Source organism: Lycorma delicatula, chromosome 3 (assembly GCF_047948215.1).
Source record: "Lycorma delicatula isolate Av1 chromosome 3, ASM4794821v1, whole genome shotgun sequence".
NCBI classification, from domain to species: domain Eukaryota; kingdom Metazoa; phylum Arthropoda; class Insecta; order Hemiptera; family Fulgoridae; genus Lycorma; species Lycorma delicatula.
Genome location: NC_134457.1, coordinates 223,419,381 through 223,446,423, shown reverse-complemented (window position 1 = coordinate 223,446,423; position 27,043 = coordinate 223,419,381). Strand labels below are relative to the sequence as shown.

The 27,043-nt window shown below is 29.5% G+C and overlaps 1 protein-coding gene across 1 annotated transcript; it reads left to right on the top strand.

Moving 5' to 3' along the window:
- The first annotated feature begins 2,837 nt into the window (after positions 1–2,837).
- Positions 2,838–25,617, top strand: LOC142321102 (carbonyl reductase [NADPH] 1-like). Its single transcript, XM_075359099.1, has 6 exons — positions 2,838–2,904; positions 4,314–4,448; positions 7,425–7,559; positions 12,083–12,321; positions 18,032–18,240; positions 25,209–25,617. The coding sequence occupies exons 1-6, from the start codon at positions 2,878–2,880 to the stop codon at positions 25,346–25,348; spliced, it is 885 nt and encodes a 294-aa protein (XP_075215214.1). The 5' UTR covers positions 2,838–2,877; the 3' UTR covers positions 25,349–25,617.
- Positions 25,618–27,043: the final 1,426 nt, after the last annotated feature.

Genomic DNA, 27,043 nt, shown 5'->3' with positions numbered 1-27,043 from the left:
GAAGTGCTTTTAGTTAATATAGCGTTCTCAAGAATTATCATGTTATCAGTCATAGACTGACGCTTTCTATATCCGGTTTGATACTATGAAAGAAGTCGCTTCCTTTCTAATAACAATACTAAACGAGCAATTATCATTTTATCTAAGAGTTTGCCGATACAGAATGTTAGAGATATTAGTCTGTAACTCATGATGTCTAAAGGAACTTTTCTTTGTTTCAAAAGCGGTACGATCACTGCTTCTTTCCGCTTTGTGGATAAAAGGCCGAAGTCCATATTCTATTAAATAAGTGTATCCACGGTATATTATCGTCGTTAAGATTTTTGACGAATGCATATGGAATATGACAGCTGAAGTATCACTGCAGTTTCGTAGAACATGATTGAATTCGACGAATGAAAACGGTACGTTATAAAAAACGTTGTTTTCCGTTACAAAGTGTAGTCTCCTTGTTCTTTTGAGATGCGAATGAAATCGATGTGATGATTCTCATTGCTACTTACAGTTTCGAATTGATCGGCCAACAATTCAGCTATAGATAATTGATCGATTACGACGTCGCCAGCATGTTCAAGCGCGTTTATTGAATGGCTATCCGACCGGCCAGTTATAACCTTAACCTTCTTCCAAATTTGTGTAGCAGGTGTTCTGCTATCGATGGAGGATACATATGGGCCCAGGATGCTTTTTTCGCAAATAATATAGTACGTCTAGAGTAGGCACGATGTTTTTTAAAAGACATTAGATTCTCCGAGGTAGGACGTTTGTTGAATAAATTGAAAGCCTTCTTATTCTTGTTAATCGCTATACTTATTTCGACGCTCAACCACGGTACTGTGGGTTTCGTCGAAATTGATGGTTTTAGAAATGTTTTCTTCGCTGAATTTAAAATTGTTCTCGTGAGTACGTTTATGTTTTCATCAATGTCTCCGGTATGACTTGCGTAACGACGTTTTAAAATGTATTTCTTGAAGCACATGTATGTAGGGTTGTGGTCATTTATAAGAAGTTGAAGCTGAGACAGATGTGACACAACCGTTAATATTCCATTGTATAATATTCCCCATTTCTTTTATAGGCGTGGTTTATCTTCCAGCCGCTTTCTTCTTTTTTATAATTTTAGTACAACTCGGGTCAACTTGTGATCCCAGAGAGCCGCAATCACTCTGCTCACCTGAGACTAACATAGTCTCAGGGTTTGGGAGAGTTGCGCCCTGTGTAAGACCGGGATTTGCTGGTTTCGGCAATCCGGTCGAAGGTGCATGAACTATGAGCGGTACCGGCGCGAGAGGTCCCACCGTCACTCCTTGTGTCGTTTACATTCTCTCAAAATTCACTACAACAGAGGTATTGCTCTTCTGCGCCCTGTCCTTTTGGTGTTTGAGCCCCTTGTGGGAGATCTTGAGATTCCAGAGGACATTTGATTTTTGATAAACTCGATGTTCCTGTATTATCTTATTTGTACTGTTGCTTATCGTTACGCTTAATCCCTTGTATTTGCGACGTCGATGGTTTTTTGAATTGGCGATGACGTTTGGTTGCAGACTACTATTCGGCGGCGCTGGTTTAACTGTAGCAAATTTCCTTTCTATATATTTGTCTAAAACTGTAGTTAGAGCCGGTGTCAATTGCTTTATTAAGCTTTCAATTACTTGTAGCGAAGATGTATGTGTGCTAGGCGCAGCTGTTCGGCAAAGATTTCTTTCCCAGCGTTTATTATTTTTTCTCTTCAAGATAACTAAATTTTCTGAGAACTTTAGTCTCTTGTATCGCGATTTCTTTTTTGAAAGCAGTACAATTTCTAGATCTTGCTCAATATTGTCTTTCGCAATTCACACGTAAAGGGATTTCCTTACAGGGTTCACCTTCATGGATTTCTTCGCCACATGTACAAACCTCTTCACGATTGCAACCGTCGGAGATATGACCAAAACGATGGCATTTGAAACATTTCATCGGCGGTGGGATGTAAGACTGCACATCCAACCGATGGATTCTGGCTCTGAATTTTTCCGGCAACGACGGTTTATTAAAAGTAAAGACACGAGAAGAAGAGGGTAAGACTTCTCATCCCTCCTCATTTTCAATCGCCAATATGCGATGACCCCTTGCGATGCCATTTCACTTACAATCTACTCTTCACTACAATTAATTAAGTCACGACAGGCTATTCCTTTGGAAAAGTTGAGCGTGTCATCGGCTTCGATAGTAACATCAATTTTCGCCGATTGTTTTATCTGTAATAATTTCGCTGACTGTATGTCGGTCAGCGCTTCAATGAATAATCCAACTTGTGTCTTTTTAGCTTCCTTAACTGGTTCACCAGCTTTCGTCGCGAGTTCCTTAGCTATGACGAAGGGATTAATTTTTGAAAAATGGGTTCCTTTCTATCGTTTCTTTTAATTATAAAATATTTCGGTCGAGAAGTTCCTTTTGATTGAACTATCGGCACGCGCCGTAAATCTAAACTTTTAAAAAATCCTAGAATTTTGACCCAGCATTTTTTCATCTGTCACAATACCTTTCATTACTAAAGCAAAAACAAAATTCTTAATATTAATCAGCAATGAAAAAAAAAAAAAAAAATGATGGTGTATTACTGATGAAAAGGCAGTTTTCTTCTTAATGTGTAATACAAAATAAATAAGTTTAATTTACTATTTCAAAACATTTTAAAAAGATATTTTATTTATAGGTAGTAATACAGAGTTGTTTATGAGTGTTATCTTAATTAAATAATTAATCATAATAATCACAAAAATAAAAATACCTATCGATAAAAATATACATTAACTGCTTTAACTGATAAGAAATATTATCGACCTTTATAGAGCATACAAAACTATTATAAAATAATAGTTGCATGACATTATCAAAATGGCTAAAAGTAATCCTGTAGCTGTTGTAAGTAATTTTTAAAAAAAATTTTTTGTGGTACGAGCATTGACTTTTAAGATCATTAGACCAGATTATTATTATTATTATTATTATTACTATTATTGTTATTACTCATTACTAATTAATCAAATTTTATAGTAAAATCATAAAAAATAACTCTATTTTCTGGATTATGATAAAAAAACATTACATGAGAAGATTTATTACTTTATTTATTTTCAGCCTATTTTTTTTTTTTAATTTAATACACTACAGACAATTATTTAATTTTTAAATAAAAATTTTGTGCATTGACATTATTTCTTTTTTTGTTATAATAGTAGAATTTAAACTAATTTTCGAATTGATAATCTCTTATCTCTCTCTCATTATATGTAAAAAAAAATAAGTGTGTGTGTGTGTGTGCGCGCGCATGTGTGGACACTCATGTGCATGTATGTACAGACGAGCATAAAACTACCAGGACCAAAAATATACATGGATTACTTACTAAATATTATCAAACATTTTTCGATCAACATCACTACTTTCAAAAAAAGAGATTTTGATTAGCAATATGAGTATCTTAGGATTAAATTACAGCTTTAAGAAAGAGTTGTTTAATATTGCATATTAAACAACAAATTGACTTAATGCAGTATTTTCTGTGAGAAATAGTGCATTGTATGCTGTCTCATTGTGCTAAGGAAAATTTGACAGATAATGACTTAAATGAAGTAATATTTACTTTCTCAGGACATTTTTTCTTTTTTGGGGGATGATTTAAATAATTTTTATATTTTATGATTAAATAAAATTAGTATCGAAAACAATATCTGTTCAATATGTATCTTAAACAAAGGTATGAAACTAATATTCTATTAGTTTCCAATGGTAAATAAATAAATTAAGAAAATTAATGACAGTTAATTTTCTTTAATTTTATATGTATACATGAGCCAATAAGTTATTTATATCAATAGAAAAATGTGCATATAAATTATGTGTACGTGCTTATACAGCATGTACAGCTATGAAAGTTACAGCATTATGGACACAGAATTACACAGAATGCAAATTACATTCAACAGCTTTTAAATTTTCACATAGTACTCAGAAATGTCTGAAATAAATCACAGATTATACCATTCAAAGATTTATTGTGAATTAATGCAAAATTTTAACATTTATTTTGATTATGCATTCAAACATTTTGAATGTGTGTAAATGTGTAAATTTTCTCATATTTAAATATATACTGTTTATGTAACTAATAGTAAAACAAAATTGCTGGATTTGAATCGTTATTTTAAATAAAATTATAATAAAAATTAGCTTTTACTATATTATGTTTTGCAAAAATTCACCGGTGTACAAAAAATAATATTGTTTATCGATTAGATATGACAAATATAAATTATATATTTATTTAACAGGTTACAGGAGCAAACAGAGGTATCGGTTTTGAAGTCGTTAAAGGTTTATGCAAGGAATTTAAAGGAAATGGTACCATATACTTAACAGCTCGTAATGAAGAAAGAGGAAAAGCAGCAGTAGAAGAACTACATAAAGTAAGTGTTTACAATATTCTCACTTTCAACAAAAGACAAAAATAATTATTATTTTTCTATTCTATACTTTAAGTGTCATTATCATTATAGTTGTAGGCAACTTCCTGCAGGTAAGAAGTCATTTCTAAAAGTTACATAGCAATTTCCAAGAATATCAAGCATCCCAAGCTGAAACATAACAGTACTGTGTGAAAATACGTGGTGGCTTAATCTTAAAATTTGTGAGTTTTTCATAGACTGCACAGTTATTCTTATTTATTTTTAATGATTCTTATTTATCTCGCAGAACTGGATCCATTATGAAGTCTTTTGTTTACCTGTGATTATGTGCATCTAAATTATAAGTTGTGTAAACTTAAATATATATAGTAAAAACCTAAAATATAAAAGTAAAACTTAAATATATATAGTTTAAATTATGGATCGAGTGCAAAAATTATAAATATACTTTTAATTTTTTATTTCTTTTTTTTTTAAATAATTTCTTTAACGATCATACTGCATCAAATCCATTGTGATGCAATGTAATTTCATATATTATTAAAAAAAAATTATACTCATGTATTAAAATCCTCTGAATTGTACATAGAAGTGCTCTATCTATATTGTATTGAGCAGGTGGATGGATAGTGATACCTGGCAGTATTTGCAATTGTTTTACAATCTGTGGGTTTTTCTTTATTCATTTTCTCACCGGTAATTTTAAGCCTACAACTGATTATAGCTGTCCTAATTAATGTTTCTGCGATAAGGAATGAATTTTTTAGCGTATAAAAAAAGTCAAGTCTGAACAGAATTCAAATCTAGAAGCTTCTGTATAGAAGGCAGAGTAAAATTTATTAATAAATTATTTTATTTTATTATTAACACATTTAATTCTATAAAGCGATTTTAACTAAGAAAATGGCAGAAAGAGATTAAGAGCAAGCAGTGAGTTGCGTACTGTGAATAGGATTTAAAATTTAATAGAAATTAAACAGCTTGTTTATGTTAATATAAGTATGTGATAATAGAATAATTCTGATATTTAAATTTGATGAAAATTGACTGGTGCCAATCTTAAGTATGTTGCTAAGGCTATTATCAATAGCAATAGGTAGCTATTATCAATAGCACCAAGCACCTACAAGCTTGCTGTTCATCATTTCTATGATGAACAGATTTATTAGACCGCATATTGACAAAGTTACTTCATCCTTACTTTATGTTATTTTATCTTCTCACTTGTTACTCTTGATACGCATTCCAAATGTTGTGGAATTATCAGACTGAAAAACAAGACATAGCTTACTGTTTTCACCGTGGTACAAAATGCGTGTACACAACTGGTGGGAGTAGTAAGTTTGGCTTTATGAAATTAAAATCACCTTACTCTTGGTTGGGCTTTCTGTACAGCCATCAGATAGATCTATACAAAGGAATAACCCCCAACCCAAAACCATGAAAACATTGGTATTCTTCATTCTATCCAGAAGTTTCTAGATTTGAATTCTGTTCAAACGTGACATCTCTTCATAAACTAAAAACTTCATTACTTATCGCACAAACATTGAGTAGGGAAGCTGTAATCAGTAGTAGGATTGTAGCTACCGGTGAGAAAATGAATTTAAAAAAATCCACATATTGTAAAACAATTGCCAATGCTGCCATACACCACTGTCCATCCATCTGCTCAAAATACTACGGATAGATCGCTTCTATGTACAACAGAGGATAGAAAACTGAATTGAACACATTCAGAGAGAGAAAGCATAATTAGTAAAAACTCTTGAATAACAAATAGCTGAAAGAGAAAAGGAAGAAGAAATTGAGGCTGTAAGTTAAGTCATCGATGAAGGGTGTAAAAAAATCAAATAGCAAACATGGGATGGGAAGGGAACAATACAAGATATAAACTGTTGTATCTCAAGTTGATAATCAGTTGTTACATTCTGCTCAGCAGAACACCTTAAGGAAGGCCTCCACTCGTCCTATGACAAGTAGAAATATCTTTAAATATTACATTTTGCCTGCTATCTGCTGGAGAATTATCTAGAAATTAAGTAGTGAGAAATTTTTCTTGAAAAACCGGTGTCTATTGTAATTATTAAAAAGCATTCGCTGTACTGTTTTAGTAAATTTTTTTTGCTATTTTCATTTTAACTTTCTTTTATTCATAAATATGATACAGTAACGGTAGAAAACAATACAAAAAAAAATAATTCTTCTACTTTTTATTCTTAAGTAAATATAAGTAAAATTACTTTTGTAAGTAATATAAGCAAATTTTTGGTTATTCTTCAAAGACGTTTGGCAGTTGTAGCTATTTTACAAGTTAGAAGTTCATAATCGATTTAAGTTTGGCACCAGAATCTAAGAGCCTAAAGAATAGTAACAATAACTGGACAAGTAACACTTTTATTAAGTTTCTTTTATGCCTGCTTTATAATTTTTTAATTTATTTCATATTTATTTAAAGAATGAACTGGCCTACAAAACAAGCTCAGTCAGAAAAAACCATTCATAAGAAGTGTAAAGGCAAGAAAGCTGTGTCTTGGTAAAAGGCAGATAGAATAACAACAGTTACTAACAATGTGTCAAATTTTGAAATATAGAATTATACATCACTTTTTGCCTAAAATGTTCCAATTAATTTTATTTTTTTGAGCAAAAAATCTTTACCGCAGTGACACAGGAATTAAATAATATATCAATACGTATCATTGCATTGTAACAATGCAGCGATGAAAATGAAAAAAAATAAGAATGTTAGGTTAGAGTAAATTTTGTGAAAATAAGTATTTTTTTTTCAAAAGAATTTAAAAAACCATTAAAATTATTTGAGAGAGAAAGAGAGAAAGGCTTAAAAATCACCTGATCCAAATGAGAACTTCTTACTCTTTTAAAGCTGGCTAAAAATAAATCTACAGAAAATGTTAGAAAACAAACACTTTTTCAGCTAAAATCAATTATTTATTTTATCTGTTTATGTTGCAGTATGATTGTTATCCTGAATTTTACCAACTTGATGTTAAGAATATTAGCAGAACTTTTGATCTGAAAGAGGAAATTCTTTTGAAACGTCATGGTGGATTTGACATATTAGTCAATAATGCTGCCACTATGTATGTAGTAAGTATAAATAAATATGACTATTCTAGTAACAATATAACTTTTGAAATATCTAGATAAATTTGTAATTTAACTTTTCAGTTTAAATTGAAAACTATTACGTTTCAGTGTTGAGTGAGTGGCATGAATGTGAGATATTCGTTAAATGCATTAATAAATTACCCACCTACCTTTTAGCTTAGAGATATAAACAGCACTCAAGTTAAAAGTCCATCTCATTCTTTCAAAGTACACAACAGACACTAAAAAAACTGAAAACTCAGCTCAAAAACAATAAGATTATTTGTATCCACAACTTGGTAAGATTGGGTTGTATCCACAACCCATTTTACCATAGAGCACAAATATGTGGAGCTTCTAACACATGTTGCACAGATACAAACCACATGCTGTAGTACATAGAAAAAACTAATTTGAAAACCAACCAGTGTCATAAGGTTATATAATGCTAAAATTCTTCAATAGATATTCATAAAAATATAAATATGTAAAAAAAAATTGTTGTATTTTCATGAAAAAGAGTTATTGGGTTAACTAAATAATTAAATAACTAGATCAAACAGTATGCTAACAAAGCATAACATACAAAAGTTTACAAATTAAATTGCATTTTAATTTGTAATATGTATTTAATATGTAACTAGGCAAACCCAGATGCACATTCACAGCAACAAATGCTTCCCACAACAACAAAATCAATTTGACAAATCACTCATTGAAACTGAACAAATGTGAAATGAGATGTTTACAACATATAAATTTTCCAGATATTACGCAAAGGGCATAAACTCAACATACTTGAACAATATGAAATTTACAGAATAACATAGATTAACCATTTATTCAGCATTGATTAAATACAGAAAAAAATCAATACACAACGCATTCTTAATTATATCAATTTGTTATTCATTACTAAAACAGTTATAATGTTGTATATATATCCTAATCCCACACTACTACCACTGCAAAGTCTAGATACACTGTAGGTCTTCCCCTGTCCTCCTACCACTGCCATATGTATCCTTTTTTTCTTACAGCTTCATTAACTCTGTCTATTTTGTTCTAGAATGATAAATTTTTATCTATCCATTACTAGTTCTTTCATCATTCTTGGAAACATTTCCCCAATAATTCTTTTAAGATGTTTGTGTCACCAAACCTCATCGTCATTCTCTCAAATATTGTAAACTATTAATTAAAAACATACGGTATGTTTATCATCAGACCCTTCTTGTTTTTCCCACTGCAGCTCTCAGAAATTTCATTTCTACAACTTTTATTCTGACGCACTCTCTTTCTGCTTCTTCAAAGTCTCTGTAGCATAAATTATTATAACCAAATAATAAATGTTAACATGATTTTGACCTTTTTTGTTATAGTTTTGTTCTATAACAGGCATTTAATAACTTAACATTTATTCCTCCTTTTAGCAATTTATTTTAAATTTCATTTGCCACTTTTCCATTCTCACAAATCTCACATCCTAAGTAAAACTTCTCATCCCGCTCAAACGTTTCCCACCTATCTCTATCTTCCAAAATCATTATTACTTTGGTCTTTTCCTTAGTTATTTTTATTTCATACTCTTAATCAAAGCATTATGCTGTCATTACCTTCATCATTTCCTAACCCTAGGTATCATATCATCCATAAAAATCATTTTTTTACATTTCTCTCTTATAAAACTGAACAGTGTGGAATAGAAGACCTCTCTGCTTAGTCCATTCCACATTCCAAGTCAGTCAGTATTGACAAATGAAGCCCTAACAATATTTGTTTACCTGTAAACATTTATTTTAAATATTCATATCTTCCCTTCAATACTCATTTCCCCTTTTCTAATCACAACTTCTTCCAATTCATATAGGTATGCACTTCCTCTTGATTTGTAAATACCATTAATTTCCCTTATATTCTTAACCACTACCTGCTGATTAGCAATAAAAGGAGGACCACAGTCTTCTCTATTTTGAAACTTTTCATTCATCACTTTACTTCCTCTCTGTCTTCCTATCAATTCTAGTAAGGATATGATATTCAAGAGTGACAACAAGAATATAGGTGGCAATGAAAACGTTGTTCAGTTAGCAGTGGCATCAACCTTAGTAAATAAGTTGAATCTGACTAGAGACACTTAGTCTTGATTTAATAGAACTGATTTGAGTGACAGCTGAGCAAGTGCGAGACTCTTATCCTCAAAATAGTTCTTGAACTGTTTTAGGTCATCATCAGGTGACCGTAGTTGGAAGTTTGAGCAAAGAAGTTAGCTTCAACTATTAACAGGTTCTGAAAAAAACTACTTCGGCTAGCCAGTTGGTGGCAAAAATTGCTGTTGAGAAGTAATGAACTGCATTAAGTTCCTATGCACTGAGTGTTCCTTCTAACTTCTTCTTCTTTCCATGATGTACTCAAGTCTGTTGATGACAGTGAAGCCCGATGCAAGTATACTAACATATACTTGCTTGTCTGTAGCAATGGGACTCAGATCGGCCAAGCTGACATGCGCACTGTCAGAATAATGATCACTCTGACTGGATGTCATGGTAATTCACTGCGTGTAATAAATCAAAATGAGTCTAAGAACTTAATGTTTCCTTGTAACATATTACCTTAAGATATTGGCGACCATGACAGATAATCTTTTCAAAAAACTTTGGCTTCAATCTATCATGTTATTTTCCCATAATTTTTGCATTCTATTTTATATGTCTACACTGTATATGTAGAAGGATTACATCACCTCTCTTACAGTTGTCAGGTTGTACAATCAGGGTATTCCAACTGTGGCTGCTCTAATCATATACACAAAAATTTTGATTCTTAAATATTTCTTGATACTAGAATAATATTTACTAGCCAGATTTCTTCATCCAATATAACTTGTGTCACTAACTAAGAAACAAATACTTCTTTATACAGTGAAAAAAAAATGTATATCATAATACACATATTAGGGTGGCTGTAATAATTAATGTATATCATTTATTTAATTTATGCAGTTGCAGCATTAACAACTATGCTCTTTTCAATTCTAATAATGAAGTAAGTGGAGTATAGTTCCACAGCATATCTCCATGAATTTTAGAAATTAACTTAATTTTTAACTTAGATGTAATTAATTAAATTCATGAGTATTCCTTTTTTAAATTATCATCCTCCTACTGTACCACTTCATACTAACCATTTGATGCTGCTACTTGTTTAATATAGTCTCTTTCTTAGGATGAAGCAGTAGTAGCATAATGATTATATATACAAAACTACCTCTAAAAACCCTAATGGGTTATTTCGGATTTGCGGGAGATTAAAACAGTAAGTTTGCAATTTGAAAGTTAAAAAACAAGTAAGAAGTTGAAGAGATTTCAACCACACAGTAGCAATTTTTTGAATAACTTAGTACATGATAATACTTTAAAAAAATGAAAAATGACAAATGTAGCGATTTCAGATTTTACTGAAAGTTCTTCCTTCAAAGGTTGTTTGGAGTTAATTAACAGCAACTTCTTCAGTAGCACTGATTTTAGTACTAGCCATTCTAAACATATTAAAAAATTCCTTAAATATGTAATTAAATAATATATTCAATCTACAATCTATGTTGCATTTGTCATATTTAGCGAGTTGAAATCATGATTTCTATATTGTGTAAAATTTTGATGTTGTAGTTATTTATCTTTTATTTGTGTCCTGCTTCTATGAAGCAATTTGCAAAAGTATTCTATTGTATGCAGGCTTCTTGTACGTTGGAAGAACGTGAACCACTCTGATTATTTTTTATTTCAACCCATGCAGTTTAATTTTACATTCCTGGGCTACTGTACTTTTCAGTAAAAGAAAAATATAAATTGACTTAACATACAGTTTTCTATTACTTAAGAAAGCCCCAAGCAAAATAAGTGAAATAACGCTAACTTGAAGTACAGCATCAGTACAATGAACAGAGACAGAAGCACTAATACTAATACATGATACTTTTTTTCCACTCAGGGTTGTTTGTTTAAAGGAACAGCACTGTAAAGGACATTGGAAAAAAGTATTAATATACATTAATTGTTCATTTCTAGTAGGATTATGAAGTAGTAAATTTAACTTGAAATATATGAATATTTCCTTGAAACTTTGAAGCAAATATTTTTAATGCTCTTTAAGATTTGTGCTTAATTTTACTATTTTATTTTGAATTATTTCCAATGTTATTTAAAAACCTACACATTCTGAACGTGGCACAATATTTTACTTAAAAAAATATCAACAATAGTCTTGAAGGATAATACTGAAAGTAACAATCTTTATTCATTTTCACTTAATAAACTTTTTTAACAATTACTTTTCTCAAATGAATATAACACACATACTTTCAATCAAGTTTTATATTATTTTACTGTTAATTTTAATATTAATTTTCAATTTAATTCAGACATGGGTAATTGTGAGTATTATTGTTTTATTGAAAATGATTGAAACCAAACTGATTTTAATATATTACTGTTTAATAAAATTAATCCTTCATTGTTAATCAGGAAAATTCATCTGTACCATTCTACGATCTTGCAGAAAATGTATTAGCACTTAATTTCTTTTACACACTTCATATCACTGGACTGTTATGGGCAAGTTTGAGACCATATGCTCGTGTTGTGAACGTTGCTAGTGCAGCAGCAAACATTTCAAAAATTAGATCAGAAGAAATAAGATCTAGATTTTTAGATCCAACTTTAAGTTTTCGTAGGTTAATGGTTCTAATGAATGATTATTTAAAGTAAGTTTTTTTTAATATATAATCTTATTAATTTACAAGTTACAATAGTGACTGAATATCATTTAAAACATATCAGAAGGTATTTCAATAATTGAAGAAGAAGTTAAAGAAATTAGATTGATTGGCTGACACCTTTAACCACAATTTTGACAAATTGAACTGAATTTTTTTTTTAAGATTTCAAATAATCTACTTGGTAGCAATAAACATACCCATACACTTAAGAGCCCAGTGGCGGCAAAAAGTAATTGAAACATTGTTAAATCTAATACTTTTCATTTCATTATGCAACCACATTTGCATTATTTATTTATCCAGATCAATTTTTGTTCTATAATTCTTTTTTTGATTGTTGGCCACACATTTTCAATGGGTTTAATACTGTGGGAGTTGCGTGGTTACTGGAGTATTTCAATATTCTATTAACAATTTTTTCACTATTCATTCAGAGCGGTGCAATTTTAAATCGTGATGTAATATTCAGTTTCTTAAGGAAGAGTTATCTGATAATCTTTGAGGGCAGAATCTTAAGATATATTCATCATTTTTCAATTTACTTTACATTAAGGCCTTCAATATAAAAAACTATTCCAAAATTTTTAATCGGTTGGATAATGCTTTTTCATTTGATAAAAGTTTGCCCTTGAATGTGGAAGTGTTACTGATTAAAAAACACGACATTTTCCCTGTCTAATTTTTCTGGCCCACACAAATCATTTTTGTATATTTTACTGGTGTTACATTTGCATTTTAGCTGTCCAGCAAGTTAATTGTCAAGTTGCAAGTAATCTACATAAAATAATTGTTATATATATATAAAACTTTCTGAAAATTGAAATAGCTCATTAACATACTGACCACTGTGCCAGTTAAACTCAAAAAACAACTTAATCATCAAATACAGTAACAGAAAAACCTAAAAAAACTAATATCAATAATTGGCTTTTGCAGGATCCCACATCATCAAATATGTAAGATGTACCAACTGATACAAAATCCTGTGGCAGTTGACTATTGGTAGTAATTTTTTTTAGGTTTTTCTGTTACAGTGTTTTGTGATTAAGTTGTTTGTATATATTTTATATATATATATATATATATATATATATATATATATATATATATATATAAATTCCACTGGGTGCTTATTTAAATCCATAGCAGATAGTTTGGAATTAATTTTACTTTTTCTCACTAACATCTGATCCATGATTTATATTTTTATCCCTGTTCTTCCTTTTATAAGATAAAAAAAAAACAGTTTTTTATATTTTAAAATATTACTTGTAATAAAACTTCTACCGCATACAAAAGCTATTTGATTTTGAATGTATATGATCCAAAATGAGAAACAATTCTACAACATTCTTAGAGTAGTAGTTACAAATACTATATGTGTAAGACAAAGTTTGAAACACGAAAATATATTTTTCAGTTAAAAATCAACACAAATGACTATTTAATACATGCCAGTTTCTGGGTGAGCAAACATCATAACATCTTACTTTGAGGATGTAATAAATGGATGTGATCAAACAGTCTAATCACAACACAGAAAAAACAATAATTTCTTGATATCAAATTAATTTACCTGCTACTACAGTTTTGATATCATGGGAAGTAAAGAGTGGAGTTATTTGGTCTGTGGATTACAGCTACTAATGATACAAATGTAAAAAAGAAGATTCATTCATGTTACAATCTCCAAAGTTGGACATAGATCCAGCGTAAATCCAATTTGGTGGAAATAGAATGTAAATAATAACATAAATATACAACAGGTAATTACCATTATTTTAAAAAAACAACTAAAATATATTTTTTTAAGTACTATACAAAATTAAAAATTATACACGACAGTTTACAGCTTGAAAACACTACAGTTATTAAATAGGGTAAATTTTGAGGTAAACATACGTAAGGTAAATTTTGTAACAAATATGTCTGTACAGAGCAGTTCCGTTCAGGAGCGGCTGTACTTCACACAAAAATTCCTGAAATCAAGATAATGAAAAAAGTTCTTTGTATTGGTTCTGAAATATAAGGTTTTCAAATTATAACTAATCAAAAAATATCCCATGTTTTACCTCAAAGATAAAAAAGCAGTACTTCATTGTAGTAACTACAGTGTAATAATTACAACTAATGTGTAAGGGTAAGAATTAATGACTACAGATGTAAATTACCTATAATTTTAAAAAGTTATCCTATGAGTATTTTATCATAACGTAAAAAAATCACATGTTATAAAAATTTGTATAAAACCCTTAAATAAAGGTCAGCAGCAGAATAATTTGTATTCCTACAAAATAATGCAAAAACATCTTTGTGCATAATCTATATGTTTTTCTATAATATTTATTTAATCATTTAATAATGCAGTGCATTGCCCCTTGGAGCAATATGAATTAATGTAATATTCTATAATTCATTCACAATTAGTACTAGTTAAGAAAATTAAATTCATTTTTGTAGAAAGTGATTTACTGTACTCCAGTAAATTTAACCGATATATGAATGTTCACTACAAAATTAGATCTTTATCAAAATATCTGAAGGTAACCTGGCTTTAGGTAACAATCATTCATAAAAATAACAAAGTCATTTACAAAAGTAAGAGGTATTCAGTGACAGGCTTATTAAGGAATATGATGACTGAAGTGGTTTAATCTTGGTAATATACTGCTACATACAGCCTATCAAGCTCTCTGAAAAAAGGTGATTTTCAGTCCTACAACCGGCACCTTCATTGAGACTTACTATGTAATAAACATTAATACTCTTATTAAAAGTAATTCAGCCTCGGCAATTGTACCATAGTTTTACAATCTTCATGACCATAAGAAAGAATGGGCACAGGTAATGTCAATTAACAAAGTAATGTATTGGTTTCTCAATAAAACAATATAATTATTTACAAAATATTCTTCTGTATTATAACTGGAAATAATAGGTTAGTGATGAAACACAGTGCCAACAATTGCAAAAAGAAGGGGAAAAAACACTAAATCTAAGTACGGTTATTGTAATGGTAATAGTAGAGAAACTGTTAAGGAACATTATTGACAATTTCTCAACAGAAAGTTAATCTCTCTTTTGTTTGTAGTAGTAGCATTTTAATTCTGCTAGGTGTAATTTACTAAAATTTACTTTCTCCTTGTACCTCATCACTGAGACTTTATTCATCTAAGCAGAGAGATGAACTTGCTTTTATAGCATAGTATTAATTATCTGTCATCAAAGTAAAATATTATATGTCAAACAAAATTTTTTGAAGGTAACCTGGCTTTACACTACAATTATTCAGTTAGTTCTGGCGATTCCAAACTTTGTAACTTTCCTTTCAAATGTAACAATGGGCCAGATCTTATTAATAATGGCATTTCTATTTACTTTTCAAAATTTAGATAACACGTCTATTACAAGTAGACATAAATATGGTACCTAATAAGTTCTAAATATCATTTTGAGGTTGCTTAAAGTCTGCTTGTCAATGTTAGCATTGATTCATTCTGAATCACTGCTATCATTGCAGACGGAATGAATTAAAGATAACGAAGTTACTACAAATTTTCGGTAGGTTCAAGTCTACCCAGGTCTGTCTAGTACTTGAATTTTTTTTAGATATTTGACACTTCCAAATTAATAAATAACAATGGGCCACAGCTTACCGAAAAACTGCATTTCCATTTACTTTAATTTTTCTTTCAAAATTGAGATAAAATATCTATTATAAGTACATATAAATATTTAACTATTCCTTCATATGGCACAAGAAAAACACAAGTTCAAAATAACATTTTCAGGTTGTTTTAAAGTTTGTTTCGCATTCTGATTTTCATTACCATTTCCCTTGACATGCTACAGTCTAATATACTACATATAAAATTGTGTTTTATCTAAGAATAATAATTTTTTCAGTAACTTTTTTCAATTTATATGTTTTGGCTTATTGATGATACAAAATAATGCAAGTAAAATTTTTTATTTCCTTCTTTTCTTTGTGATCAACTCTACAGCCTGTATGGCTGTCAAGTCATGAAATTTAACTTTAAAAACAGGAAGCTCTTTTTGCTTCCAAGTTTATTTTTTCTTCTGAAGTCTATCTTTTTCTAATTAATGACATTTTAATTAATACATTATCTCTAGTAGTTGTAGAGCTTTTCTTTCACAATTACCTCTTTTCTATAATGAAGTGGCTCATTTTTCAGTTTAATAATTTTAATAACTGAATATAAATTAACTTTATATCTAGTAGCTATTTACCATGTATCTTGGTGGTAAGATTTTGGAGTAACATCATTAAACCGTGAAATGAACACTGGGACAATTTGTTTATTGAACTTAAAATCTGAAAATAGTATCTAAATTTTACAACTAAAAATGTAATCACACTACAGCGCAGCTAATCTAATTTTGCGGCTGCAGCAATCATGACAAAAAAATCAAAAAAGAAGTACCTGCACAGACACCTGAAAAAAAGTAAAAATATCATTCTTGTTTCAGTTAATTTGTATAATTAATTAACACAATCTTGTTCATTAATACAGAGGAAGCAATACTAAATATATCTATATTATCTTGAATAAGAAAATCCACAATTAATTTATTATCAGTGATCAAGAGAAAATAGTGATTTACATATTACTCTCATAAATATTCTTTTCTGATGAATCACTATCTTCAGATGATAATGTTAATTTGATGGGCAACTCAAATTTTAATAAATAACTATCCGGTTCAATAAATCGTATTCTTACTGGATATCATATCTTCAACATGTACACTTGTGGATGAATACCTAACTTTCTTCAGATTTATCTACCATCTCCAAACATTTAAATTTTTTCAGTATCACAAAGCATCAGCTCATTTCTAATACCGTGTAACTGAACGTACATAACAGAAAATTTTTCTACAGGTGAATTGGCAGCGGGCAACCAAAAGCACAGCCAAGCAGATCACCTGATCATATCCTTTAATTTTTTTTGTGGAGATGTACAAAGGCAGTGATATATACCCAAAGTCAGAGGATTTAAATAAAAAATAATTTAAAGAAACTCCCCTTTATAACTACAAAATTTCAGTTTACAGACGTGATTGTAATTTCATTAATACAGATTGCAGAATCATGTAATCAGTTTTGAGTTGATATTTTCTCTTGTATTTTTCTTCTCTTATTGATTTCTGTGCTTATATCACAACAAAGTACCTACATAGATATCTGTACCTGGATATATTTTCCTGCCAGAAACATTTAAATCACTTGAACAACCTGATTTGGAATTTTCATCTTGTAGAATAACAAAAGCTTCACTCATTAGAGTGAAGCTTTTGTTATTATTCTATGATAACAAAACTTTTCTTTGTTCTATGATAAATTCATTCTTAGTGTTGTGATTTTAATTCACTACATATCCTACATCCTGGAGGACCAGAAGATTTTTATTCAAGGTTTTTATTATCTAACTTTTGGTACTCTGATTTCTAATTGAAAGATAGTAGTTTCTGCTTGTCTTCAACAATTGTAAAATTTCTCTTCTAAAAAACCTGTGTAAACAGATTCTCCTAGGGATATGTATGTTACAGCCACAACTAGATATCAACAATAAAATAAAAACGAGTAGTCACTCGAATAAAAATTAAAAAGATTTATTATTAATTTAACTTTATAAAGTTATAATCCGTTTTTTAAATATGTTTAACACAGAGCAGTGAAGAAAGGCAAACATATAGAAGAAGGCTGGCCTGAATCTCCTTATGATGTATCTAAAATGGGTGTAGTAGCCATGACAAGAGTTCAGCAATATCAATTTGATAAACGTGAAAGAAAGAAAAGGATTATTGTAAACTGTGTACATCCTGGATTTGTTAAAACTAGAACGAATAATTTTACCGGAAATCTGACACCTGAAGAAGGTAAATCTAAAAGTATTTTCTTCTTTTCTACAACCATTTAAAAAATTATAAAATTACAAACTAATCCTTTGTTTACGTTCAAGCTCATATACTTGCTCAAGTAACAAAAATTTAAATAATTTTTTGCTAGAGAGATTAGCCTACAAATTTTGCTACCTTTTTCTCTTCAGTCTACAGCACATTCTCTTAATTTCCAGACTGTGGGATTAATTGCTTGCAGGACAATATTCCATTTCAGTCTCATGTCCAACACGAAATCAAATTGGAATTTAAACAACACCTATCTTTATCAAGAAATTATAATTTTACCATTTATTTATTTTCTCAAGAATCGCTAAACACGTATCTTCTATTTACATAAAAAATATTCATACACATCCTACTACCCTTCAGACTGTTGTTTAAACGCAGTGCACTTTTCTGTCATTCTCCATTTTTAGTGTGCTCCTACCATAATTATCTGCAGTTTAAACACTTCTAAACAATAATACATTATGCATAAAGAAGAATTGGAAGATCCTGGATATGACAAAAAATTGATTTCTTAATTTTTGGTGCTATTTGGTTCTTTATATATTTTTCATAATTTTTTCATGAAAAAAAATTCATAAGTAATAAAAAAAACCTATTAAAATGAAAAGTAAAAACAAGTGCAGGTCCACGGTCTCTATTTTTGAAAACGATAAAAAAATAAAAACTGTAATGATAAATATCTTAGTAAATTACATGTTTATAATAAACTATAATTATTTTGTTAAAATTATTTTCACTTACTGATTTTATTTTTTTTTACTGTCTCTATTATTGTTTTCACAAAGGTCTTTGCTTCTTCGGGATAGATTTTTATAAAAAGTAATTAAAAATCACTGAAATACAAGTTTAAATTTCAAAATTTAACATGATATGGATGAGCAACACTACTCTGAGCCGAGTAGGTTATTTTACTACAATAACTGAGATGATAAACATAATATCAGTAGAGTTTTTAATCATACTAGTTAACAAAAAATTTGTATCTATCATGTTACACAACTTTTCTTACTATAATTTGGGTGCCGATTACAAATATTATTGAAATTGTGTTACCATGTAAAAGTTTTACGTGAAACGTAAAACAATTCATGATTACAATTAAGAATAGTATCTTCATTTTTATTTTTAAACAATGTGCGTACACACTTAATCCGGGGAGGACCGCCGTTTTCCCCCAGAACGCTGCGACAACCCGGTCGGCCGCCAGCAACCCTCGGACAAAGCAAAAATAAATAAACATATACACTGTATCATGAGAAGCAGAAACATACAAGCATGTCTGCATAATGACACCATAGACATCTGTTGTTGCATACTACAGAGCTTATAATCTTATGCAGTAGAACTTCTCTTGTCTACACTCTGGGTAGTGGTTCACAGAGTTATTAGTATTTTGCTATATTTTTATAACAAAAAAGTGATTTTTTTTGTGTTTATTTGCTACAACATGGTTTCAGCAAAAGTTTGTGAATGCTTGAATCATCCAGACAAACATGTGGTAAAGTTATGCCTAAATCTTAAAGAAGGACTATTTCTAAATTGATAAAAACAGCTTATCAATTTTATTTTGATTGTGAACTTGGAAATCAAGATAGATAAAATCTGGACACCTCTTGTTATTTGCATATGTGCTCAGCAACTCCAACTGAATGGTTGAAGGGGAAACGACGAGCCATGCCGTTTGCTGTACCGATGGTTTGGCGTGAACCTAAGGACCACTTCATTGACTGCTACTTTTGTATGACAAATATAATTGGGTTTTCATTCAAAAATATAAAGTTCATAAAATATGCAGATGTATCCTCATCTCTAAAGCCGGTACCACACAGGGAGAAATTACCTGTACCTATACCATAATCTAATCCGACATGCTATAAGAAAAATCTGAAAATGAAGCAGATGGTGTAGAGGATGTTGAAGAATTTCTTCCTGTATCTGAGGAGAAATATCCTCATTTAATTCAACAACATGAACTTAATGATTTAGTTTGAGATTTAAAAATATCAAAGCAGTAAGCTGAACTTCTAGGATCTAGACTGTAACAATGGAATCTTTTAGTGGAAAAAACAAAAGTTACTACGTTTAGAACATAAAATAAAACTCTTTCAAATTAATTTATTATGAAACGTTCATTGTGTGTTTGTAATCATGAAAGGATTGAGCATATTCCTGAAGAATGATGTCTTTATTGACTCTTCTAAAGTTAACATGACAGCAGTTTTATTGCATAATGATAACAAACAGCCATTAATTCTATTAGCTCATGCAGTCGACATGAATGAAACATTTGAAACTATGGCATCAATATTAGAAGCAATAAAATACAAAGATCATATGTGGTAAGTCTTCAGCAATCTGAAAGTTGTTGCATTACTTCTAGGTTTTTAAAATATTGTTGTTTTCTTTGTCTTTGGTATAGTCGTGTTACAAAAACTCATTACCAATTAAAGAACTGGCTATTGCAGCAGAAGTTTGTGACAGGTGAAAAAAAATGTAAACCATTTATCATTAATAGAGAGTGGTAAAATCATACTGACACAGATTCACATAAAACTCAGACTCGTGAAAATTTTTATAAAGGCACTAGACAAAGATGGACCAGGATTTAATCATTTAAAAATAATTTTTCCTAAATTGAGTGATTGTAAGCCCAAGGAGGGGATATTTATCGGTCTGCAAATCAAGAAACTGAAGCTTAAGGACTCAACTTTTGACAAAAAATTTAAACGAATGTGAATTAGCTGCATGGAAGTCTTTCAAAGATGTTGTTGGTGGTTCTTTAGGCAACAGAAAAGAAGAAAACTACAATGTTTTTTATCGGTCTGCAAATCAAGAAACTGAAGCTTAAGGACTCAACTTTTGACAAAAAATTTAAACGAATGTGAATTAGCTGCATGGAAGTCTTTCAAAGATGTTGTTGGTGGTTCTTTAGGCAACAGAAAAGAAGAAAACTACAATGTTTTTTTGGTTAATAAGCTGTTAGAAAACTACAAATGTTTAGGATGTAGAATGTCATAAAAAATTCATTTCTACACTCCACCTAGACATTTTTCCCGAAAATTTGGGCTCTGCCAGCGATAAGCAAGGAGAGCGTTTTTCATTAGGATATTCTGTGACTATGGAGCATTGGTACCAAGGAAGATGGGTGACTATTGTTGGTTTTGTTTAGAGAGATTGATCAAACATCATACAAGCAAAAAAGTTTGTCAACATATTTTAAAGGTAAGACAATTAAATTAGGGGTAAGACAATTTCAATGATTTAGACTTTTAGTTCTTATTTTAAAATTTTAGTAATAAATTTCAATTTATCTGTGTTTGAATCAATAAAATGTTAGTAGATTTAAATTTTAAATGAATACAGATAAATATATTTTTTTTTTAAATATTTATTTCACAGTAATTGTACATTTATGGGCAAATAAATTGTACGTATCTAAAAAAACATAAAGTACTACAAGATTCTGATAAGAATTCTAAATTCAGCACTCCAAAATTAGTTAAAATTCATCATGTATGATTCCAGATAAATCAATTTTTTTTTTTTGACTAGTGTTATTTTTAATAAAAATTCCTTCTAAAAAAGCAGAGATCTTAGAAAATGTCTTTTATGTGTCAACAATTAATTTCAACAAAATACTTTCTTAAGTAATGATTTAATTGTAACACTCAATGTACCACTTAAAACACCTTCTCTAACTCCTATTAGAGAGGCAAAGTATACGAAACACGCAATTTTTCATATTACATAAGATCACTGTTTAATAATTTTTTATATGTAAAAATGAAATATATTTCAATCTTAAAGAGAAAAAAAAAATTAACTGTTTAATCAACTAAAATTAACTGCCAGAACTATTCTGGCAAATTTTTATTAATTTGATAATTAAAATAATATTATGCGTTCCTAATTTCACTCTATTACTAATTAATGATCTTAAAATAAATGTTAATGATGCTATCTTCATACTTAATAACAAATAAATAATTTTTATTAAATACTACAAGTACCAATATTTCTAACTACAGTTATAGACTAAAAACAAATTGTCATTTTAGGTAATCTCAGTCAAAAGTAAGCTTAAAACCATCTAAACCGCTTTATTTTTAATATTTTTTCACTAAACAAAGATTATTAAGTACGTAGTAGTTTTAAGTAAATCTCTCTTTGGATTTGATTTTGTGTAAAGAGGCAATGCAAACTGTAATTTTAGTAGTTCTGATGTTTTAAAGTTAACTTTATGCTCCAACTGGGATTGCCTAAAATGACTACAAATGTTTTATTTTTACATTTATTTTATAATCACTGTCAAGAAGTCTTCATTTTATAGCGTTTCCTACGTATTGTTTGTTTGTTAATAATATATATCATCATACTGAGTCAGAAAATGACTACTACATAAAATCAGTTGAAAATGAACAGGAAAAATTAGGAAAAAAAAAAAATAATTAAGGCGGTATAGATATTCAGAGAAAACTAACAGCGGGTAAAAAACCACAGAATTATACTAAAACTGATCGATGAACACAAAATGTATAAAGGGCAAAAGATCAGAAGTACAAAAGGTACACCTTTGTTCACAAATAAGAAAGAACCATTCCATATGTAGGAAAAAAATTATGATATACTACTAAAGAAACAAAAAAATAGTATAATGATTTCAGAAGAGACTACACAATGAACAGAGTTTGAAAGTTCTAAATGATTGAAACTAGAATAAACCAATAGGAATTGTTTATGTACTGCTTGAATTACTATGCTGTATGGAAGAAGTAGAATGAAATAAGCTTGATGCATAGTAAATAAAATATAAGAGACTGGAGAAGTACTTCAGCTTTTAAAAATTATATGGATATCACAGTAAAAAGCAGTAGCAGAAAAATGTGAAAACTATGAAACTTCATAACTTATTGAATATTGTAGAAAAAGTTTAACTTTTATGAAAATGTTAACTTAAATGTAGGACTTTGTGAGTTACTTATAATCTATTCAAAAGAATAAGAGATGAAGTCGACTTATATCTGATTCATAAAGGAGTAAGACCAAGGATGTGTGAAGTCTGTCACTGTTTCTTTATTATTTTGTATGTAGAGAAAGTAATACAGGGATTACAGGAAAAAATTGAGAACAGATTACTGATCCGATGACAAAAAGAAATGTATTAACATCTTTTACGGATGACAATTATCTTCTGACAGAAATCACGGACAAGCTGCATGAAACACTGAATATTATACGGGTAAGAATTGAAAAGATTATCTTCAAAATATTTTTGTAAAGTCTAGCGCTTCATTGTAGTGAAACGTGAGCAAAAGAAAACAAATAGTCAAGAAAATACTGAAAATTTGGTGAGTTAATAAAATTCAATAAATAATGAAATATCTTCATACTAATAAAAGAAGAGAGAGACTGTGGCAAAATCCATCCAGTAAAGAGGTAAATTAGATTGATGGACCGTGCATTAAGATATCCGGTTTAGTTAATTTGATGATAGAGGTAAAAACTACAAAGGAAAATAAGGACTGTAATGAGTGAAAGAGGTAGACTAAGGTATATTAAATATGTTAAAAAGATTATCGTTAAACAAAAAGAAATATCACCAAAAAACGGTCAACTGGCTTCTGACTACATTAATTAGTTTTCATTATTTTATATTCTACCGGCTGATTACCTGGTCAGCCTCCATGACGTGACTGGTAGTGTCTCGGCCTTTCATGCGGAAGTCTCGGGTTTGAATTCTGTCAGACATGGCATTTTCACATGCTACAAAATTGCCATTTCATCTCATCTTCTGAAACAATACCTAACAATGCCCCCAGGGGTAAAAAAAAGTCGATTACCTGGCATTGCCCAGGTATTTATTTATTCCGATCTATTTGTTTCTAAAAATTCTGTTATTTTCTACACAGTTCTATTCGACTAAACTTAGCTTTAAATGTTATGGGACTATTACTGTTTTAATAAACCCTGAAAACGATGGATTCAACTCTAATATTGGTGAGTTTTTATTACTTTTAATGTCACCCCTTCTCACCACCATCACCAGGGATGGTGGTGAGAAGGGTTGTCTTACCCTCACAGTATTTTTTTCCACGTAGTTAGTCATGTGGCCAAACTTTGGTTGAAATTGCTCCAGGCATTCAAAAATTAAGCTGGAACACACACACACACACACACACATCCATTTTATATATATATATATATATATATATATATAAGTTTATATTATAAACTTAATCAGCCAATCCACAAAGTACAGAATTAATGAACACTATTACCTTACCTTGTTTTTCATTAGTCTTTTAGGACCTAAGCCCATCTTCAGTAGTTTTTAAAACTTTTTTTCATTTTTACATTTACACATTAAAATACATATGATACGTTAACATATCATATGTGTTCTAATGTATAAATGTAAAAAGAAAAAAAATTTTAAACACCAAAGATGAGGTTATGCCCGAAAGCACTTAATGAAAAAAGTACGGTAAGAGTGTTCTTTAATTCTGTACTTTGTGGAGTGGCTGAATAATTTATATAATTGGCTAAAATTTATGTACACAGGAAATATGGACTACAAAAAATCTAATTTAAATATGTTTTATCTATTTTTTTCTTTACTTTTTCTTTATTACTTACTGATTACAACTGTTCAATCATCTCTTAACTAACTGTTTTTGATTTTAATTAATTTGATTTAGTTTCATTAAATTTGAATTTTTTTTTAATTCTGAATTTAATTAAACATTTATTTCAAATTTATACTCAAATTTTTTGAGTATCATAACGTTTTCAAATTTATTTCAATAAACATTTAGTAGAAGTTTTTTTTTATATTAAAATAAAGATTATCTCATAAGCTAGCAAATAAATATAATTAATTTTCAAAGTAACAACAAACTTACTAATTTATACAATCATTTATTTTTTGTAAACAGGAGCAAGTCCAATAATAAAACTAGCATTACTACCTCCAAACATTTCAAGTCCAAAAGGGCAATTTGTATGGAATGATCTGAGAATTGTTGACTGGGCTTCTGGAAAACTTCATACTAATGAAAATCTAGCTAATTTGTAAAGTAACTGTTCAAAATCTGCTTCATAAATTAAAGTAAATGGAAGTAAATTAAATAAAAATTTTCAGTAATTTTTTTATCAGTAATTATATTAATGTAATTTTCTAGTCATTTTCAAAGAATAATATTTATGTTCAGCGGCTAGAAGGTAGACAGCCAAGTTTAATGAAAAGAATATTATAGAAATTATTTTTTGTATTAATTTAAAACTTGTAACTTTTAATATAACATTTAAAACCAAAACTGATGGATTTTTCATAAAAGTGATAAAGTTAACGGTAAATATATGCTAATAAAAAAATTCAAACAAATTTTTATTTTTTTATTTTGGATTTTCTTCTCATATTTTCATTGTGTTATTTATTTATAACAGATCTAAAACTACATTAAAAGATTACTTATATTTCATTTCTCTCCAAAGATATTACACTCTAAGAAAATAGAAAATATCAGATAGTAAAAATGACCATTTTTGTTTATTAAATTACAAGAAAATATTGGTATTTTGAATTCAATGATGTTGATTTAATATTATACAATTTACTCCATCAAATATGGGAAATTTGTAAGAAAACATTAAGATAGCTCCTAATTTAATGATGTCTTAAGTGGACAGTATTTTATTTTGAAGTTGGATATGGTTACTGTTGCAGGTGAGCAGCGTATTTTACTTGAGCCTAACCTCCTACACTCTAAACATGTAATGAATTTGTAATGTGACTAATTCTTACTATGTATTTTTAAAAAGTTCATACAATGCATTATGACATTGGTTTTTTGTTTTTGTTAGTGTTGCCCATTAAGGGCAATAATACTGTCACGTGTTCACAGCTTGATCAGGATATTGAGAAACACGATTGAAAATGTTTATATAATTACAATTTATTGGTTTAAAAACATAAGTAAAACAAAACAAATCAATAATAATGACAATAGTAATAATAATAAGTGACAATAATAAGCAACTCAATAATAATTAAAATAATGACAATAATAAATAAAGAAATAATGATCATAGTAATCACAACCACAATAATAATCGTGAATTTGCTGTTTACAAACAAAACTACCCTAACAGTTTATGAATGAAGTTTGGTACATTCTCTCCTCGCTTATAGTCTTACAGTAACTCAATAAATCATTTCTTGTTTTCATGTAGTGCAATTACTTGTAACATCACCGTAACTGCATCAAACCTAAACTTGAAATTCGCTCCTTCACTGATCTCCTTGCAGAATACTCTCGTCGACTGACATTTTGCAGAACTCACAACTAGCAGACTATCATTTCGCAGACTGTCATCATAACATCTCGCCTAGACTAATTTCGCAGAACTAATTACAACTGGTCTTCCCCAGAGTATTTATATTCCTATCTTCTTTACCTGCCCAACTCAAGCATTAGAATGATCATTCGCCCACACACATTTCTTTGAAATTCCTACCCTGGTCCAGTAACTCTTCTCACAGAACAAGCATTTGTTTAGGTGGGCAGTATGACAAAAGACGATTGTTAAATGTTACCTTTACTAAAATGGTCCCTTTCTGGATTCCTCCCATTATTATATTTTTTCTATTTTCTTCTTAATTGGTAGGAATCTGTTACTCAGGTCTGCTATACTGGTCTTGTTAAAATACTTAATTATATTATATTATATTATATATATATTATATATATATATATATATATATATATAT